General features: G+C 42.3%; 1 protein-coding gene across 1 annotated transcript in view; it reads left to right on the forward strand.

The window, feature by feature from the left end:
• KLHL29 (kelch like family member 29) overlaps positions 1-20,990 on the forward strand; it is a 404,977-nt gene extending 383,987 nt beyond the window's left edge. Inside the window, exons 13-14 of the mRNA XM_080999044.1 lie at positions 6,333-6,477; positions 20,009-20,990. Of these exons, the coding sequence (XP_080855170.1) occupies positions 6,333-6,477; positions 20,009-20,192 (329 nt within the window). The 3' untranslated portion in view covers positions 20,193-20,990. The remainder of the gene's footprint in view (positions 1-6,332; positions 6,478-20,008) is intronic.
• The last annotated feature ends 500 nt before the right edge of the window (positions 20,991-21,490 follow it).

A 21,490-nucleotide genomic window follows, 5' to 3' on the forward strand; every position in this document is an offset into this window, starting at 1 on the left:
CACTCCGGTGGGAAGGTAAATGGCATTTCTGTGCGCTGCTCTGGTTTGCCGGAAGCGGCTTAGTCATGCTGGCCACATGACCCGGAAGCTGTACTCCGGCTCCCTCGGCCAATAAAGCGAGATGAGCGCCGCAACCCCAGAATCGGTCACGACTGGACCTAATGGTCAGGGGTCCCTTTACCTTTACCTAGTTACACATATTTACACCTAAAGTCTTCAGTGAAGAGAATTACATCTCAAGAGGGGCTTGTTCCCCCAGCGCTGCAGCACTGGATTCCAAAGGCATCCTGAGCACCATCTCCATGCCTCTGTCCCAGGCTGCCAAGAGGATCCTGTCCCTGTATGGCCTCTGCCTGGAGTTCCTCTTCCAGCCTTCTCCTTTCCAAAGACCTTTGCGGGGGGGGGGGGGGGGACAACGGGATCCAAGTCTCAAGTAAAATGACAGGGACTCTTTCCTGTTTTCCTATGAGATAGGAACTGAAGTCCTAAACCTTTCTCCTCCCACAGTAACCATGGGAATTCTCCCCTCTCTGTGCTGGGAAGTTCTTGCTTTGATGATGGTTTTCACTGATGGGTTAATGACTTGATCGCAGCACCTTTTGTCATTCTTAGTCATTCTTAAGACGAATTCCTAACCTGGAAAATAAGCTTATCCTATATTTTTTTCACTGGTCTGGCATCTTCCCTTCAATACTCCCACTATTATCTAAATTCTACCATTTATTAATTTCTAGCATGCACTAACTCTAGCAGTTATGGGTGCCCTTGCACCCCCAAAGTCTTGTTACCCCAGATCTGTATCTGTGTCAGGAGACAGAGAGAGAAAGAGTCGAATCCAGACTTAGCCAATGGGATTCATTGTCATGCTGACACAATCATTCTGTCTGTGGTTCTGTCGCTGCAAGCATTCCTGCTTGCCAAAACGAAGAATCTCCTCTCTCTTCCCACTGCAGGCTATTCTGGAGTTTCTCTCAACCCTCCAGAGCAGATATTTGGGGTTGTGCAGAGTGCTTACTTTTGGATGCATTGGAGGGATAATCAGCATAATCCTCTTTAAACAATTTCCATTGTAAATGTCGGTGCAGTTCAGATTATTTACTTTAAATAGAGAGAGCCGCAGCAATCATTTAGTAAAAGCAATCTATGAAAGTAGAAAACTGATTGGGGGGAAAGCTTGTTGAAATTCCTTCACTTGGCTCCCAAAGCTCCAAGCCAGCTTGACACCAGTGGGAAATGCTTTGTAGGACTTCAGCTCCCTAAACTTTACACTTTGACACCATGGTTATTGCCTATTGACAATTAGGAACCTGACACATACTTCCCAACTGAATGCCTAAAATAACAGAAGGGCCAAGTAAAGGGTTAAGTCTGGATTGAGGGTCCCTGATTCGTGTTCCAATTCACTCCCTCGCCCTCTTGTTCAGTGGCAGTAATAAAGATGTGTAATTTGTTGGGAGGGCAACTTAAGATAGATACTGCAATCATTTTAATATTAATATCCCTTACATTGTAATCCTATACTCAGAAGTAGGGCCCGTAGGGTTCCATGGGGCTTTCTCCCAGGAAAGTGGGCATAATTTCGTGAAGAAATTAAAAATAGGATAGTCCCATCTGGAGCATCTGTGGGGGTTCACTGTACGCCACAATAGGAAAAAAAAAAAAAAAAAAGAAGAAGAAGGAAAAATGTGCTGTCTTTCTGGCCCTGCTCACATTTTTTTTTGCAATCTAAAAGTCCTGACCAGAGGTCATTTTATAAACTATTCTTCCTTCCTAAAAGCAAGAAGTGAGATCTCATTCCCTCTCACTGTTTCCTAAGAAATTTCTTCAAGAGAGCTGAAATTGGGGGAAGCACATGGGCTGAACATTAGAAACAGTTATAGGATATCCAAACCAGCATAATGCTAGCTCTCTACAAAGGAATCAGAGAACCCATGCTAACTGCTTATAAGAAATGAAAGCAAAATTCTGCTATTAAAACACCAAAGGGAGATGTTCTTTCTTTTATACAACAAAGGCATATGAAGGCAGGGAATTGGCCTCCTGAGGAGCTATTGTTTCTGCCTTGAGGTAGCCCAGAAGAATATCCCTGTGGACTTTTGAGGTTAAGTTTCAAGATTTCTTTTGTTAGATTAATGTGTCTTCCAAAAAGTCGTGTTAGCTTAAAAGAGTCTGTGAAAATGTGATCAGCATACGAGGAGGGTTCACACATGAGAGAGCTCTTTGTGTCAATAACAAAAACAGACATAGGCAGTTTTGATTTCTGCAAGAAAGAATGGGATACTCAGAAGACTGTCAAATTTTAGTCATGGTGTAGTTGAGGGGGGAAAACACCATCTACTTGCTTTTTATCTTTTTGGTGATTCAATCCCTGTTTATCTTTTTAAGGAATCACACAGTGTTCTCCTCATTGATGTTTTTATGCTTTTGAGTTACGTGTTCTGTGTGTAGTTTATCTAGCAGTGGGCTCTTGTCTTTTGTAATTTCTCTCTCCATACAGTCCTGTGAGGAGGGAGATTGGTGTTGAGTGATACACAAGATATTATCTTTCTCGCACATGCCCAGAGATGTAACATCACCTGGAGACTGAAATTTGAAATACCCAAGTCCATCTTTGCCAAAGCATGACTTACTCCTAAATCCAATATATGAGTGATGTGCATCATGTTCTCACATATACCTTGACTTAAGTGAGAAGCAAACGGAAGTCTAGTTTAGAAAAACAGCTACATGTATGTGTACATTAGACATGGGACATCTGTGGCTGGAGCTGATAGGAATTTTAGTCCAGCAATGTCCATAGGGCCACAGCTTCCACACCCTGACATACCATGTCTATTAATTTTTGGCCAAATTACATTGCAAAAATTAAGGTGCACATTAGAGTCGATGGAAGATTTACATTTGCCATCTAATACTTTTTTTGGTTTCAAGGTTCTGAAAAATTGAAGTGCGCATTAGATTTGATGGTGCATTAGACGCAAGTAAATACGGCACATGGTGTGCTTACCACGTGCTCAGATGTATTTCTTAGTGGTTTGCGCTTTGTAAGATGATTTATGGTGGACAGCAGCCATTCTCTTCTTAAAGTACAGTGGTACCTCTGGTTATGTACTTAATCCGTTCTGGAGGTCCGTTCTTAACCTGAAACTGTTCTTAACCTGAAGCACCACTTTAGCTAATGGGGCCTGCCACTGCTGCTGTGGTGCTGCTGCTGCACGATTTCTGTTCTCATCCTGAAGCAAAGTTCTTAACCCAAGGTAATATTTCTGGGTTAGCGGAGTCTGTAACCTGAAACGTATGTAACCTGAAGTGTATGTAACCTGAGGTACCACTGTAATTGGATCAGTTTGCATTAAGAAACACAAGGGAAAACCTATTGTTAGAACGAGGCAACTGCCGGAAGGTAGCGTGTGACGTTGAGAGGTTGGAGGACAGACCTGTGTGTGCATTTGGCCTCTTCCTGTTACCCCTTAAGCCAGGGGTCAGCAAGGTTTTGGGGGCAGCTCGGGGGCTGGTTAAACTTTGGTTACCAGATTTTTTTCGATGAATTCAGGGGCACTTTTCAACTTCAATGGATTTTGTATGGGGACTGATGTGTAAATCCGGAGACTGGTCTGGTAACCTTAGGTTAAACGGCCCCCATGGGCCGCTTGTGGCCCATGGGCCTTAGGTTGCCGACCCTGCCTTAAGCTATCCTGCAGTCATTGGATGCGGTGGAGGATGCTGTCCTGCCTCTAGTGTTGAAGTCAATATTCAGTTCTCAAGTCTGGCTGGCCTCTGTACCTGGAATACGAGAAGGCCACCACCTTGACTTTGCCTCAGGCAGCAAAATGTCTTGGACTAGCCTTGCATATATAAAGAGGATTGTTTATATTACGTACATCCTCTTACGCACCATGCTGAAACAAACCCGAGGTGAAATTTGGTTTCCTTGCAATCAAAGTTTTGGATCTTCAAGTTGCAGACTTAAAAGGAGTAAATGGGATCTGCTACCTGGAGAAGGCTGGAGTCATGGATTTCTGCGCCCTGCAGTGCTTTCTGTCTCGCTCCGAGGCATACACTCCTCATTCTCTGATTGTCCTGGTCCCACCCAGAACAGCTCACACTACCTCTTCTTTCCAACCCTCTACCATTGCAGTCCTTGCCAAAATACTCTAAATAAACCTAAATACTGGCAACCATAGCAGACTGTGCATATCATTATTATGATGCAGAGTTGCATCGTTGGCACTGAACATGAGACTTTAACCTTTACTAGCAGAAAAAGATGGATTTATTGGGTGGTGGTTAGTGCAGTCTACTCTAATGTGGTGACCTGCTCCAGCAGTTGGTAGTAGTAATAGTAAGAAGAAGAATAATTTATTATTTATACCCTGCCCATCTGGCTGGGTTTCCCCAGCCACTCTGGGCGGCTTCCAACAAAGATTAAAAATACATTAAAACATCAGTCATTAAAAACTTCCCTAAATAATCATACTTTACCTAAATAATACTTCCAGGGGGTTGGGAAAGAGACTTGCCATTGTTGCTCTCCCAGACATTTGCCTTTTGCTGCTGTCAGATGGGGGAGTCAGCTGAATGCCATCTAGCCCTACCCTCCAGACTGTATATTAAGAGTGCAGCAAGATTAATACCAGAAACGCTTTTGTCGGCTTTTCGTATTGCTTTGAATTTATGTACTTTAGCCTAGATGGTTTCTTTTTCGTGATGTTGAATTTATTGTTTGTTTGCTAAATTGTTTATTTTTTGTTATTTTGAATTTAGTGAGATTTTCAGTATTTTGTGTATTTATATTTCCAGTGTTCTCTATTTTGATGTTTTGAGGGTTTGCTGTAAGCCGCTTTGAGCACAACTCATTGTGCGGAAGTGGCATATACATATAATCAATCAATCGCATGTTGATGGGCTACACTCCTCAACCACTGACCATGCTGCCTTAGATGCATGGGAGTTGTACTTCAAAACATCTGGAAGTTACCAGGTTGGGGAAGACTTGCTTTAGTGTATACTGAGCCCTACCATAATTTATATAGAAAGGATACTGGACATAAAGCTATCTTTGGAGCATAAAAAAACCCAATGTGAATCCATGGAAATGCATTCTGCTTTCACCTTACTGCATTGCAAGCTGCGGGGAGCCAGTTTCCAGTGTGTACATGTGTCTTCACATTAAATGAATAAGTCACTAGAGAAAGAGCTTGGAAAGCTCTCTGTGTTCGTTTACTGTTCTGGTGCATATGCTGTAAGGGCAGATTGTTTGGATTAAGAAATAATTTAGTGTTCCTGACTTAGATACCTCTTAGAAATTCTGGTGGTGATTTATTGGCATTAAACTGCTGCACCCCTAGAAAGAAACCTTAGCAGAAACATAGTCATTACAGACTTCTCAAACCCTTCCAGATGGAAGTTTCAAGTGTGGTCAGACGTTGAGCTTTAAAGAATGATGAATCGATGGAGGTCAGTGAGTGGAGGCTGGGGAGCAACATCAGCTGCCTCCTCCACATGCTCACTTTTAGAAGGATGCACACATGAAAGTCCCTATTTCAGGTGAATCTGTAAGCAGAACTTGTGCTTGTAAATCGGTCCTGCTCCCCCATCCATGCATTCACTTTGACACAGATGAATACATGAGCAGTCCTAGCATCAGTTGATCAACCAAAGATGTCTTAGCCCAGCTTTCACCAAACTGATGACCTCCAGATGTTTCAAACTGCATCTCCCATTAGCTGTTGCCAGCACAGCTGCTCTGGCTGGCTGTTCTTGTCTGCTGAGCTCTCAGTGTACAGGGAAAAATAGAGGTTAAAAATTGTGCCTTGGGTGGGATGAGAAAGCAGATATAGACTCGCCTATAGGCAAAGGATGGAATATCCAAAATAAACACTATTTTCAACCAAAGAAGACTTCTGTATGAATCTGATGCTTGGGAATTAATAATGTTGTATTGAAATGTGCTGCAGTTTTGAGACAGTTTGACATGCTCGTTTAAGCTGCAAAGAAGTGCTTTCAAAGAACCATACTTAGGTGAGGAATATGTTGAAGACAAGAATGTATAATTTTAGTTGGGAAGGGGGAAATGATCCTGGATTGCAGGCTGGTGTGTGCTAGGAATGGGGAGGACCAATCAACTTTTAAAAGTGCCTTTGAGAAGTTTAGGAGTGAAGAACAATAACAGCAACGAAGGCAACAAAAATACTTCCTCATTTTTCTTTCTCTGGCCTTGGAGGTTTCAAGAAACGTGACTTATCTATAAATAAGGGGAATTTATAAATAAATAAAAAGTGATTCTCGCGCCAAGCTTGTAAACTGATCTCCGTGTTGCTTTCCGTTGACAGATAACAAATATGCTCCTGCAGTCACTCTCAATGGTTTCATCTTTATTCTTGGAGGAGCTTATGCACGAGCGACCACCATCTATGACCCAGAAAAAGGCAATATCAAAGCAGGCCCCAACATGAACCACTCCAGGCAGTTCTGCAGGTGAGACCAAACACACACTCACACAAACAATTGAAGTACCAGCACCTCAATATGTCTTTTTTCTTCTGGAGGAAATTATTACGTTAAGGTGGGAATGGAAGTGCATGTGTTTTTAAGACTAATAGAAATATTACCTGGCCATGCATCACTCTAAATCATTTCCCTTGGTATCTAAACATCAAGATCTCTCTGGTGTGAGACTGACAGGCCCTGTTATGTACAGTGGTGCCTTGGTTTATGAACTTAATCTGTTCCGGAAGTCCGTTCTTAAACCAAAGCGCTCTTGAACCAAGACGTGCTTTCCCATAGCAGCAGGGGACTCAATTTACAAATGGAACACACTCAACAGGAAGCGGAACATGTTCTTATTCCAAGGCAAAGTTCACAAACCAAAACACCTACTTCTTTAGTTTGCAGCGTTCTTAATCCAAGTTGTTCATAAACTAAGCTGTTCTTAAACCAAGGTACCACTGTAGTGTATACTTAAGAACTGGAATGGTCTGGAGGCCAGACTTGGGTGTGCATGTGTTTTGTCCAAATCTGAAACACGGCTAGTGATACCCACGTTATAGGGGTTAGCATAAGATGGACACACGTTAACCAAGTGTTGCTTCTTATAAAAATCACTCTATAGTGGTTAACCAAAATGACTGCAGGTGAACCACTATCTGGAAGCAGAGGAGGACTATGAAGGCTGAAGGAAGCTTTGCGAGTTACATATAAGTCGCGAGCTTATCTTGCTTACCCATGTTATGCACCAAAATGCCCTGGAGGACATCTAGGATGTTTAGAAAATCGGGGAAAATGCTGCTTAAAGATTAATATGAGAAACATTGATTAAATTCAGATAAACAAAGTTCCAGTGATGTGCATTCTGCAATATTTGTGACGGCAGGTTTGTGTTTGGGACCAAGGACAAAACACCCTTTTTTCATGGACCCTGTAGAATCTCACATTAAATGTGAGCAAGGCAGAAGAAAGTGTTAAGATTTTGTCGCATGCTTAACACTTGTATCAAAGCTGTGAATGCGGCTTTAATGCAAGCACATCACTGATCTCATGGATTGCTGTTTATGTCCCAGCATGTTAGAGAAAGATGAAATCTGGCATCCCTGTTGTACAATGGCAGGGGAAGAGCCAGTTTGTTCTCTGGGCAGCTCAGAGCTGATTCCCATTTAGGATTAATTTCCCATCTGGCAGGCATAGGCAATCTCTGCTTTGTTACAAATTGCAATTATTATTATTTGCCTTTTGTTCCAACTGTCTTAAACTTTTCCCCCTTTTAACCTATGTGTATGTAAGCCAATTAATTTAGTAGACATTTCATTAATCTGGTAAAGTGAGCTTTAATCCACAAAATCCACAATACATGTGCGTTAAGTCTTTGGAATGGGGTTATAACATTTTTATACATCATAAACTGCATATGTATAAAATTAGACATGCTTATAACACTATTTGATTATTAATTTTTATAAATACTCAATATTAAAACCAGAAAACTTGATTATTTACACCAATAGAGCTTTCCCACAAAATGAACACTTTGTACAAGAACAAATGATCCAGTGCCAACACCTGTTATTCCCAATTCCATTTTTCATCATAATGTTCTCCATTTTTTAGTGTCCCTGATTTGATAGTTCTCTGACTTTTAAAAATTAAATATTTTAAGTTGGCTTATAAGCATTTTTCCATGCTCTTAGAACAGAGAACCTTGCAATGGTCAGTATATACAAAATATGTCATTTATTTTTTTACCTTTGACATTTTTTTACCTTTGACAAAATTATTTGGCACTTTTTGCCATACAGAAATGCTATAAGTATAGGAAATGGTGTGAAGCCTGTATATAGTGATTTCCATGTAGGTAGCTTTCTGCTGAGTAAAGTGTTTCAACCAGTATAGGGGAAACAATGGAAAATCTGAAGCAACCATCAGATGGAATGCTAAACCATGGTTTGTTTGTTTTGGCATCATGGTCACATTCCATAGCAAGCCTCAGCCTCTCACACACCACAAAACCTTCACATATGAGGGAACAAAATGTAAAGTTTTCTGTGACAGCTGGCAGTTTCCTGGTTTGGCTAAATCCGGGAATAACACTGGTTTGATACCTAGGCTAGTTAATTAACTATGACTCATACAAACCAGAGTTTCCCCTATTCAGCTGAAATGGGTGGTTGTGTTTTGTTCTGAATTCTGACTGGAAGCTTCAGATTTCCTCCCCTCAAGTACAGGAGAGGGAAGAAGGGGAGCTGGGAGTGCACAAGCCTAATGTGTAGTGCATTCTCATAACACTTAAGACGTGGTGTAGCTTTAGGCCTGAATGAGACCTGAGAGCAAGCATACAAAAGTTTTCTGAGTTGAGATCTAAGGAAAAAGTCTGGAACGGAGGCTAAAGTTAATGCATCTTAACTTTTCGGAAGGCGCTCGTCTTACTTTTGCTGGTTTCAGCAGTCCTAATAGCAGCTGCAGCTCCTATCAGATAGACTATAACAGACCCTCCAAGTATCCCTATTTCCCAGGAACAGTCCCGGATTTACAGAAGCCGTCCCGGTTTCTGATTTGATCTCAGAATCTCCCGCTTTTCCTTAGGACGTCCCTATTTTCATCAGAGAAATGATGGAGAGTATGGAGTTATGTGACCCCCGAACCAAGGAGATTAGTAACTTTAGACGATATGTGAAGGCAGCCCTGTATAAGGAAGTTTTTCAGTGCTTATTTTTCAATGTTTTTATGTATGTTGGAAGCCGCACAGAGTGGCTGGGGCAACCCAATGAAATGGGTGGGGTATAAATAATAAAAATATTACTATTATTATTGAATAGAGTGTCCCTACTTCAGCAGATAAATGGTGGAGGGTATGTAATAACCTTCCTTAATAGTTTTCAGAATCCCGAGGCAAGGGTACCAGTGGCAACCTGACTTTCTTTCATCTGTTCCAGTAACTTACTTAGATCTTTATCCCAATATTCATCCTACCTGCAATACTTAGTCAATGAGTTAAGCAAAAGTCCTCTATTATAGTAGTAGTAGCAGCAGCAGCAGCAATGGAGGTAGAATGGGCAATAAAGCTAGCATTTAACCATACATCACAAACAGAATTTAAATATTTGACTCTCCTTTTTTATTTAAAGAGTGCCCTCTCTTGGTTGCCAAGAGAATCTTGTCCTGGAGCTAACATTACATTACATATTTTTTTTAAAAAAAATTACAGGCCAAATCGCAGCCAAAGCTACTATGTTCCTGCTGCTTCTGTGCTAATTACAGATTTTCATTGTTCCTCTGTGTTAACAAGAGTGAAATTGAATGTAGGAGAACCCCACCGTGTCCAGGCAGTAGTTAATTATATTTTTTCTCTCAAGATTGTAAACCAGAGGCAAACAGTGCAGTACAACTGACATAACTTCCCTTGGTAATTCATTGCATTAATTATGTGGGATCTTTTTTATTTTTTAAACAATTTTTCTTTAACCACATTAAAATTACTTTCATGTAAAAGGCTTTTAATACTACAGTTCTTTGGCCAAGATCACTTGATAGACTGGGATCTGGCCACTAATGGCAGACTTTATCCAACGTTTGAGAGACATATTTTTCCCCCCACACTGACAAAACTGCAGCAGTTTGAAACAATCCCATTTGTATGTTCGGAATGGAAGGAATAAACAAATTCTACCCTTCCAGTAAAAAGATGTGCACAACAATACTTAAATGTCCATTGAAATGTTTGCAGCAGTTAGCATTGTTTACGTGTTTGTTTCCCTTTCTCACATAGCAGTAACCTCTGCTCAACTACGATAATGATGTAATGGACTTTCAACAGATATTAATAACAGGGATTTTTTAAAATGACAATGTTAAGCCAAAATTATGTAGAATTAGGAGTGGACTTCAAAATAGAAGCAGCATAACTGGACCCAAGGACTGGAGGCAGTACCCAGTTTCCTCTTAAAACATGTGTTGGGGACTTTTGCTTCTTCAGATGTTATAAATTATTATTTATGTATTTTTATTTTATTTATTATTGTTATTATTACCCCAGCCACTCTGGGTGGTTCCCTACAGAATATTATTAATAATAATAATAAAGTGATAAAACATCAAACATTAAAAACTTCCCTAAGTGGGACTGCCTTCAGATGTGTTCTAAAAGTCAGATAGTTGTTTATTTCCTTGACATCTGATGGGAGGGCATTCCACAGAGCGGGCGCCCCTACCGAGAAGGCCCAGTGGCGTAGTGTGGGTTGTCAACACCCGGGGCAAGGCAAGTAATTTGCGCCCCCCCCCCCCGGATGTTGCGCCCGGTGCGGCCGGGCCCCCCTGCACCCCCCACGCTACGCCACTGAGAAGGCCCTCTGCCTGGTTCCCTGTTGCCTCACTTCTCACAGTGAGGGAACCGCCAGAAGGCCCTCAGCAGTGGACCTCAGTGTCCGGGTTGGACGATGGGGGTGGAGACGCTCCTTCAGGTATACTGTGCTGAGGCCGTTTAGGGCTTTCAGGGTCAGCACCAACACTTTGAATTGTGCTCGGAAACGTACTGGGAGCCAATGTAGGTCTTTCAGGACCAGTGTAATACGGTTTCAGCGGCCACTCCCAGTCATGTTAGTTACTGAACTACAGCTCCCCTCTTCCCCAGCAAGCATTGCCAAAGGCTCGGGATGGTGGCAGCCGTAGTTCAACAGCTGGATGGCCAAAGCACTATCTTAAAATCCCAAGGATTTTATTTTCCCAGGATGCATAGAAATGGGGAGCATCGATGCTCTGGCCTCAACTACATGGAGGCTGCAAAGGGTCGCCTCTTCCTACAGTAGGGGGCCAAGCGGCAATGTTATATGAACCTGAATTAAAGCAGGGAGCTGAAACCCATTGATGTAGATCCCACTACCTAAATGCCAAGATTAAAAACCTTTGGCCAATCACACTGCCTCTCAGCCTAACCTGCTTCACAGGGTTGTTGCGGAGATAAAATGAGAAGGGCAAGAACCATTCAGCTCCATGAAGAAAAAGCTCAGGTGTAAATGCAATAAAGGAGTGGGGAAGAGAAGAAGAATTTGTGGGCTCTTGGTAGGGTTGCTGTATTTTGAAGAGCAAAAAAGAGGACACATTTGCCGACTTCCAACTATGGATCGCTAGGACTCTCATTTTACATACCCATGAAAGAGAGCCAGTGTGGTGTAGTGGTTAAGAGTGGTAGACTTGTAATCTGGTGAACCGGGTTCGCGTCTCTGTTCCTCCACATGCAGCTGCTGGGTGACCTCACAGAGTGTTTGTTGTGGGGGAGGAAGGGAAAGGAGATTGTGAGCCGCTTTGAGACTCCTTAGGGTAGTTATAAAGCAGGATATCAAATCCAAACTCCTCCTCTTCTTCTTCATATGGCAACGCTACTCTTGAGCAACACCCGGTATCTGTTAAGAACTGGTGTTTCCTAGCACAATCCATATGGAGATTACACACTCATTCTCAACAAGCCATCTACTTTTACCTTTTGCAATGCCTCCAGCTTATCCTGATTTTGTAATAATAAGGAAATGAGTTAGCTGGAGATCAGCAGCCCACGGTGGGGGCTAGCAGCTCCTACTATTAGTGAAGCAGATGCTTTGCTGTTCAGAAACAAACCTTTTTTTTAAAAAAGGAAATAAAAATCTCACATACACACACTGTTGTTATTGTGCGCTATAGCCTGAACCTCAGTTTTTTATTAAGGAGTTCCATTTGGAAGGACCGGGTGACAAATCTGCCAGGCTAGCTGTCAGAGGGGGAAAAAGGTACCTTCAGCTGGGAATTGCTGCTTCTAAATTATCTTCCCTGGAAGCATTGCTCACGCTAGCGCATGGCTGCTGATGACGCCCTGTGAGCAATCTCTTGCTACCCAGGTCTATTTGCATGCTGCCTGAATTCTAAACAAACCAGGCTATGACTACGCACAGGAAACACATTCTATGTTCTTTTTACGCAAAGGTGAACTAGAAAATTGGATGATGCTTAATTTAATGCATTTATATCTCACCTTTTCCTCCAAGGAGCTCATACATGGTTCTTCCCCCTCTTCATTTAATCCCCATAACCACTCTGTGTGGTTGGTTAGGCTGGGAGTTACTGGCTTGGCCCAAGGTCACCCAGCAAGCTTAATGGCAGAGTGAGGATTCAAACCCTGGTCTCCCAAGTCCTAGTCTGACACTCTAACCACTACACCACACTGGCTCTCAGTGGGAAAAGAGGTCACCTTTGCATCGATCATCCTGGTCCCTTGTGGGGAGAGAGAATGAGCAGGCAGGAAAGTGCAGGGAGCATTTGCAGGTATGTTTTGGGGGTGGATGAAAGGTGTGCAAGTGTGATGAACATTACTCATCAACATTATTCCTTTTAAGTTCTGCCTGACTCCTTTGATTCATCTACATTAATTATCATGTACTTTAACGTTTCTGCTGCTCTTAATGTCTTCCATCTAGCGCAAAGATTTCCCCTCTGCTCTTGTTTCGTGGTTTTGTAATTTGTTAATAGTTAAATGTATTTTAGTCACTTTTATAAATGATACTAACGAAAATGTCTGCAGGCTGCAGCCAGATCCCCAGAGAGTTCGAGTCAGCACTCCTAGTTAATAGAAAGGCAAGGGCACCTAAGACATACACCATTTCACTTAATTGATACTATTTTAAATACATCTTTCCCCAAAATCTCAAAGTGGTATACAATTAAAACCACTCAAAAATGATATGTGAAAATGGGATTTTAAAAAAGGAAGCTATGCCATCCATCTAGTATTCTAAAATGCAGCCGTCAGCCTACCCAAATTGGTGTAGTTTTGTTTTGAATAGCCAATTTAGCATGCTACTCCCATGAGCTGCTCTGCCAGTCAGTGAATATAGGGCACTGAGGTCCAATGACTGTTGCAACATCACCATTGGGATTGCACTAGAACAAGGGTGGGGAGCCTATTGTTCTCTAGATGCTATTGGACTCCAACTCCCATCATTCTGACCCTTAGCTAAATCTGGACTCCAACTCCCTTCAGTAGCATGTCCAAGAGGGCCACAGGTTGCCAACTCCTGCAGTATATAATGGTGGTGGTGAACTATGGGTAGACGCTGTCAGTTGCCACCATCCTCAGATGTACTGCGGTGACATCAAACACAAATGAACTATGTGGCAAAGAGCCATGCAGTCAGCTGGTATGTGAACCAGGCACACTTCCTAGTTGACGCACCTCCAAGGCTGCTCTGTCACCACAGCAAACACTGTTTAGCATTGATATGTGTATCACACAGATGCAATCTCTTCCCAGATGGCTTGCATTATGTGGGCAAGACCAGGGCATAGGGTAAGACTGAGACAAGACAGAAACTGAAAAATGGGGCGATTTGGGTGGGGATGGGACAATAGAAAATGCGGCTTAGGAAAGGCTTTGCTGGAGTTGTGGCTGTTGTAGAGCAACTGAGGGTTAAATGATTGCCGTATCTGTATTAGTGGATACTCCAGCATACACAAGGGGAAAACACTGGCACAACAGCACAGCAAAATGCATAAATGGTTACCCTCTACGCCTGTTATCAAGCTAATGTGAACATTGCTTTGGAGGTAGATCATGGGTGCCTACCCTCCAGGCGTTAGTGCAAAATATTAAATACACGAAAGGGTTGCAAACAGGAAGGTGGGGAATACCTTTCAGCATTGACATCTTGAAGGAGACTACTAGGCAGAAGCAATAGCTACAGGGTTTCCTTGCCTTTCAGCACAGAAAGACAGTGGTGTTGCAGAATTTTTACAACACAGAAGTGGGTGGTGGCATAGAATTAAAATGAAAAGATAAGAGAGAGAATTCAGAAATTTTGCAGCTTGAATTTCCTCTTCCTGGGTGGTCAGGAATATTTGTGGGTGGCTTTTTCTTGTAAATACACTAAAAGGAAAGTTCTAAAAGGAAATCTCTGGCTTGTTTTTAACAGCTCTTTGGAGGCGCTCCAGATAAATTAGTGTGTGTGTGGCGTCGTGCCTGTTTTCAGTTACTAAAACTAGTTGCGAGAATTAGGAAGAATGTGGTGCATACGAGCATGCTAATTTAGTCATTTAAACATTCTTTTATAGCCTCAAGGACAGCTAGAGAAGATATTTCCTCATTTAAATGTTGTATCTAGACAAGGATTAATGTTTACGGCCAAGTCAAACTGAGATCGCAAAAGTTCCCTCAGCAGTAAGCTTCTAAAGGAGGTTTGGCTGTAAAGAATGTTTGGTGCCAGTGCAAGGAATTCCACTGAGACATAACCAGCCGCAGATGATCCAGGTGAACCTGATACTGATGATTCAGCAACAAGGAAAAACACCTCACCAGATGCTGATGAGCATTCGGCATTGGAAGTGCTAGTTTTATCGCATCTGGTCTAAAAACAGTAGCTTTCAGTGGTCACTAATGAAAGACCTTGCAGGAATCCTCTGAAAAGCCAGTACCCAAGCAGAACTGTCACTCAGTAATTTATAGCCTGCCCAGTTAAGCTCCCATATTTTTGCTTCCTCTTCCGCTGCCATGTGTGTAGTCCATTGTTCAATGCATATCATGCAATGTTCCTCGTTGAAACGACAATGTTAATGTCTGTTGGGAACTCACCTGGATTTGAAACGGTAGAAACGTAAAGCAAGATCATGGAAGGCTGATAATTAATGGATGTGTAGCTTTCAAACTGAACTGCAGATGCAACACATCTCTCAGGACTTTTGCACTTCCCGCTTCTTCCTTTGACCTCCCTATTATATGATCTAAAGTTATTCTACATTACTGTAGAGTGGGGTAGGTAGTCAACCAGGTGCCCTCCGAATGTTGCCCAGATGTGGGCTATGACCACCACCACCCCTGACCATTAGCAATGCTGGCTGGGGACTGATGGGATTTGGAGTCAGTGACATCAGGTGGGCACCAGGCTGGGAGAGGGTGCTGTAGACAATTTTGAGAAATGTTGTCAATGTTGACAAAAGCAGCTGATCAAAAATCGCAAAAAGAACAACTACCACAACCTTATTTAGTACAGTGGTACCTTGGGTTACAGACGCTTCGGGTTACACGTTTTCAGGTTACGGACACGCCAAAACTTGGAAGTACCGGAACGGATTACTTCCGGGTTTTGGTGCATGCACAGAAGCGCTAAATTGCGCTTTGCACATGTGCAGAAGCGCTGAATTGTGTCCCACGCGGGTTGCGAACGTTCCTCCCGCACAGATCATGTTCGCAACCCGAGGTTCCACTGTATTATGAACAGTATGCATAAAATATTTGGGGTTTTTTGAAGAAAGAGTAGTGATATTCTCCTCAGACATGGCCTTTATAGCGTCAAAACTGTAGACAGCATTCCCAAGTTCTTATATTTCACTGATGGCATTTCAGAACAAGGGAGTTTTAAGTTTTGCTTCAGCCTGTGTCTGTGGATGCCAGATTCTTTGCACTGTTCAGATTTCCAAAATACCCCAATCACTATGCCCCCCAAATAAAACAGAAAGGTAGAGGACATTACAGCTTCGCACTTGCTTTAATTTAAACATAATTTCCACCAAGAGACAGGCATTAAACTTGTAGATCTGTCTTTCTCTGAAAGTATACATTTTGTAAACCACTGCTTTCTCCTCTTTGAACAGTGTTCCTAGATTTGAACAGCTCCTGCTTAATCAAATCAATAGATTTAGAGCATTTTTGTGTCCAGACAATAACTCCTTTGCAGGAATTAGCACTGGGTTCTAAAGCAGAAAGGTCAGTTCACTGACTAATAATAATAAAATTTATATCCCAACCATCTTGCTGGGTTTCCCCATCCACTTTGGGCGACTTACAATATATATAAAAAAAGCATCAGGCATTAGAAACAGAATGTCCTATACGAGCAGCAAACAAACCAATAAATCAGTAGAAACCAAGAATAACGATAATTATATAACAATAATAAACAGTTTATTTTGTAACCACCAACCCCAGCTAAACATTTTAACAAACACCAACCCTGCAAAAACAAAACACAGGAACCAAATTTAGAACCAGTTGCCCCACCCCAAAAGTGCATGCATGAGAAAGTAATGTGGGGAATTTATAGACCTGGATAACGAATGACCTGGCTTCTAGCTTTGATGATGATGTGTCCTGATGGCTCATGCTCTTGATACATACTTGGTGCCTATATCTTTCCCCCACTATAATATGTGCCTCCGATGTCATTTCCTTTTTCTTTGAGAACATTACAAGTAGCGACAGAACATATCAATGCTGGTTAATGCTGTCTAGGGTGGCACTAGCTGCAGCGAGGCAAATTTTGATTTCAGCTAATGTAACTATAAGAGGCAACGGTGCCCTCCTTGCCAGGCAACTCTCACCCCAGGCAGCAGTCTTACCACCCCATTCACACCGGGTAGGCATAGGCTGGTGCCCATAATTCTGATGGCAGACTCTGCAATTGAGCTGGTGGAGACGAACACCTACTCACTCCAGGTAATGCTTGCTCACTTCCAATCCCTTGGGGGGACAGTGGCTGACTCATCTTGGAGCAGCAGCTGGGAAGTGCTTTCTGATCATTATTTCTGTAATTCTTAAAACAGCACTGTGAGGTGGGGCAGTTTTATTGTCCACATAATATAGGTGGAAACCTGATGGTAGCTAGTTGCCTGCTACGTTCATGGCTGCTGGGATCTCCGTTGGGGGCTCACATTTCTAAGCACTGTATCATACCCATTCATCCTTATGGGCCATGATAAAAACGCCATCAAGTTGCTTGTTGCTAATAAAGCTTTTTTATAGTGAAGTCAAGAGGCACACAGTTGAGGCTCCTGTTATGGGAAGTCTTTGATTTGTGAGGCCCATTTGTTCTTTCCTGCTATGTTGCTGGGCACTTAGAGCTTGCAGAAGATATTTGAAACCCAAGGAGGCAGAGAAAGATCAAGTAGATGGGGATCTTTTCCAGACTGTCCATTTGGCATGTATTCATATTTTGTGTGCTATTTTTATTGAAGCAATCTTTGCTAGGCTAGGGGGAAGGGTGGAAATGAAGAAGAAATAAAACAGTTTTGCCTCTGGAAAAGAGGAGAGAGATTGAGACACCTTCAGAACTTGTCATCCACCCCCGTTCCTGAACAATTGTCAAAAATTGTATTATTATTTTTTACACTGTTGGGTAGGGAGGGCTTTCCATCTCTTTCTAAAAAGACAAAATGTTCCCAAAAATCACTTCAGCCCTGTTACAATTTCCCTGACTGCCTTGGTATCCCCCACTGCTTGGGACCTTGTCTTCTAGATACAAAGCAAAAATTATACATACACACACACACCTCTTTCACCTCTATGGGACAACAGGTACTAATAGAACTAAGAAACAAACTTGGATCCTGATTTTTCTTGTTACTGTCTTCACATGGCAGCCACCAATATTGCCTTTGCAAGGGACCAAAGTGTTGTTGCTTTAATGGAGAGAGTGTTGAAGTTGCATCTTTCTAGAGGGAAATAACTGGTACTTTTTCTCCACTACAACCACTTCATTATATATCAGCATGTAGAGCAGGGCTTGGCAACCTGTTTACACATATGTTGAACAGCTCCCATGAATCCCTTCCAGCATGGCCAATAGTCATGGGAGTTGCATAGACTGACAACTGCTGGTGTAGAAGCGTCAATTATTTTGCTTAGGCCTTGTTTTCTAACTGGATACCAGCTTTCTGCAGATTTTCAGCAGTTCCAGTTCCAGAAATACATGCTAAATCAATTGCCCCATTGTCCAAAATCAAGCACTTAATAGCAGCCGGAAAACATTTTCAATGTGTGTTGTCACTCCTTCCTCACTTAAATCCTAGAAACAAACTATTGGACTAAACAGTGACACTGAAAGGACAGTTTACATGAAGCTGCTGAAGAAAGGATTCATGTGGCTGTACCAGGGCATGTCTTAGCAGGCCTTAGCCCTGCCCATCATGGTCCAATTCTTTCTCTGGCCAATGCTCAGGGATGATGGGAGTTGTAGTCAAGCAACAGGTTTGCCACCCCCTGCCATATAGATATTTCTGTTTTCCAAGAGGTGATGGTGCTTAAAATGAGGTTGTGCTCAGTCTCCTGAATTTTATTAGCCCAGCCAGCCCAATCTGTGAGCAGTTGAAATTTTGTTTGCTCATCCTCACTTTTAGGAGGAGATACTCACCAAGCAGCCTGCGGGGCATTCATCTGTGTGCTTTCCACCTGATGAGGGACAGCCTCTTCAGAAAGCAGACTGACCCCCTTACACTTAATGAATAGTTTACAAATGTGAAGGAGGGATGCTAATTTCCAAACACAAATGTGTAGTGGAAGCATGGTGAGAGGGGCAAAAAGAGAGTCTTTGAAGACATAAATAAGCAACTGTTGTCTCCAATCACCTCTGTAGTTTTTGGGAGAAGTTGTCAGTAACTAGCTTGCTTATTCTGACTTCTCTCAAAAAACAACTTCCCACTTCCTTCATGAAGTACACAAATTTACTGTCACTCAATGGATTCCACTGAAATCTTGGGGCAATGGAATGTCCCACTTGCCTATTCATACTAATCTAGTGTTTCAGTCAAACTTTCACCAAATAGTTTAACAACCTGTTGCGTCATTTACTTCGCCATTTCTATATTTTCCTTTCTTCTCTGTGTCTATAAGTTTCTTAGCCTTCAGTCTCAGATTGCTTATGCAGTTGAACTCTAGTTTTGGAACACCATTGTGTTTAAATGACTCAGCACTCCTCTCAGTTTATTCTTCGTGACTCCTAACTTTTTCTCATCTTCATCATTAATTCACATGCTCACAAGTATCTCCACATTTTGTAAAGCAGAGCTTTCCAAACTGCGTGTCACGACACATTAGTGTGTCGGCTGCAGTGTGTAGGTGTGTCGCAGAAACGCTCCCCCCGAGGCTGGAAAGGGGTTAGTTTAACCTCCGGTTTGCTAGGAAAACGGAATTAATGTGTCGCGAAATGATGTGTGTCTAAAAAGTGTGTCACCAACATGAAAAGTTTGGAAAGATCTGCTTTCCAAATATTATGCTGATTTAGAGCCCTCCGCCGCTTGTATTCAGCATGTGGTTGCAAGGTGATTCTGCAAGTGTCTGGGGGGCTCAGCTCATGCTCCCTGTGTATATTCTTCAAGCTTTGGAGATGCACTGTAATCCTGCGCTCATGTACCTCACACAAGACTTCCGTATTTTCAGCAGAAGCAAGGAGCAAATTTGGTGCCCCACTAGCCATCCCCATTGGAACATTGGTTGCCAGCAACACAGAGAGAAGGCAATCCTTGCTTTTCAGTTTGGTGACATTAAGTGTGACGCAGTCCTTAGTCACATAAACATTGAATGCCCTATTTATTCCCCACTGGGGGTCCTCAAGACCAGTTGCTGTCCCCATATTTAAACTTAAAGAGAGCCTTTCTGAACAGAAGGGTTTGGGTGAAATAATTAAGCTATGTAAACATTTCGTCCAAACAGCAGGCTGGACTAATGGGTTCAAGGACTGCGTCAGTGAAATATGACTTACTTCATGTCTCTTTTTTTCTCTCTGCCCAGTGCGCTGGTTCTTGATGGAAAAATTTACGCCACGGGTGGAATTGTCAGCAGCGAAGGCCCTGCTCTGGGAAATATGGAAGCCTACGACCCCAAAACAAACACGTGGACGCTTCTGCCCAATATGCCATGCCCTGTCTTCCGACATGGCTGCGTAGTAATTAAAAAGTACATTCAGAGTGGTTGATGGCCATGAAGACGTGGATATCAAACAGGCTGTCGCCTGCGGAAAGTAGGCAAGAAAAAGAAACTGTCCTACAGAGAAAAACCGAGGAAATGAATAACTGGCAAACAACCTGTCTAAAATTGGGAATAATCTCTACATTGAATGTAGAAATTCATCCTCACCTCTTGGTGAAGGAGCGGACAGCTCCATGCTATGTACGATAGTGTGACTTAACACAAGTGTGCCACTAGATGTCGTAGTGGCACTTGTTACAGACAGAGTTTTGGTTTACCCAGGTGCAATAATAGCATTTCCCATACGTTGTTTAACTAGGGGGAAAGGAAGGGTCGGCGTTAACACTCCTAGAGAGCAAGCTCAGTTCTTAAAACAACTGATTAGGTTTTGCTATTACACGTTAAGCATCGGGCTATGTGAAAGGAAGGTCAAAGTGTCCTTACCACTTTGATTGCTACATTTTTCTTTTTAAACCAACATATGCTTTTCAATACCAATGACCGAGATAGAACTTATGGGACAGACTGCGTAGATTGAGGTCAGTCTTCCACCAGAGCAGATGTCTATTACGGCTCCTTAGAGCACAGCTACTAAAAGGATAGAAGTGTGTCTGTCTGTCTACTAGCATTCCATGTCCTTTTAATGAAAAGGTTTTCTGAAATTGTATGCCAATGTGAATGTGTGGTCGTGAGGAGGGCTTGTTTCTCCCTTTCTACTGTTTTTCTACTGTATGAACAAAATGACAGCTAAATTTCTGTAAAGCAAGAGGCATCTAGGAGCTTTTATTAAACTTTTATTTATCTATTCAAAGTTTAGAATGAATATTCTGTGTTGGGTTTCCCTATTTTGAGCCAGTTATTTAAGGCAATGCCTTTTATTGGGGGTTTAAGATAGCCACTGAACGACAGTCCACTATCCAGGATATATGCCACTGTCTATATTTTTGTCAGATGAATCAAGATCCTATCTATTTTTTCAAACTCTCTCGCTCTGCCCCCTCCCCTTTCCCAAGTATATGTGGGAGTCTTAAAAGAAACCCTCTCTCTCCCCAAGAGGCTTTCAGTGGCTGCTTGTCTTGGAATAAACGCTTCTGCAGCTTTCTCACTGCACAGGTTTAACAACTATAATTGGAAACGCATCAGGTTATTTCCTACTTTAGAGAGGGGGGGGGGAAAGGTTCTGTAGAGTTGTAAGTATATACACAGCAGGGCTATATTTTTATATGTATATTAAAATATTGTATATTCAGAGAAGCATTGTGACGTGGACATTTCTTTATAAAACTGTAAAGCGGAGCAGGTGAG

The sequence above is a fragment of the Podarcis pityusensis genome (assembly GCF_964106645.2).
Source record: "Podarcis pityusensis genome assembly, chromosome: 3".
NCBI classification, from domain to species: Eukaryota; Metazoa; Chordata; class Lepidosauria; order Squamata; family Lacertidae; genus Podarcis; species Podarcis pityusensis.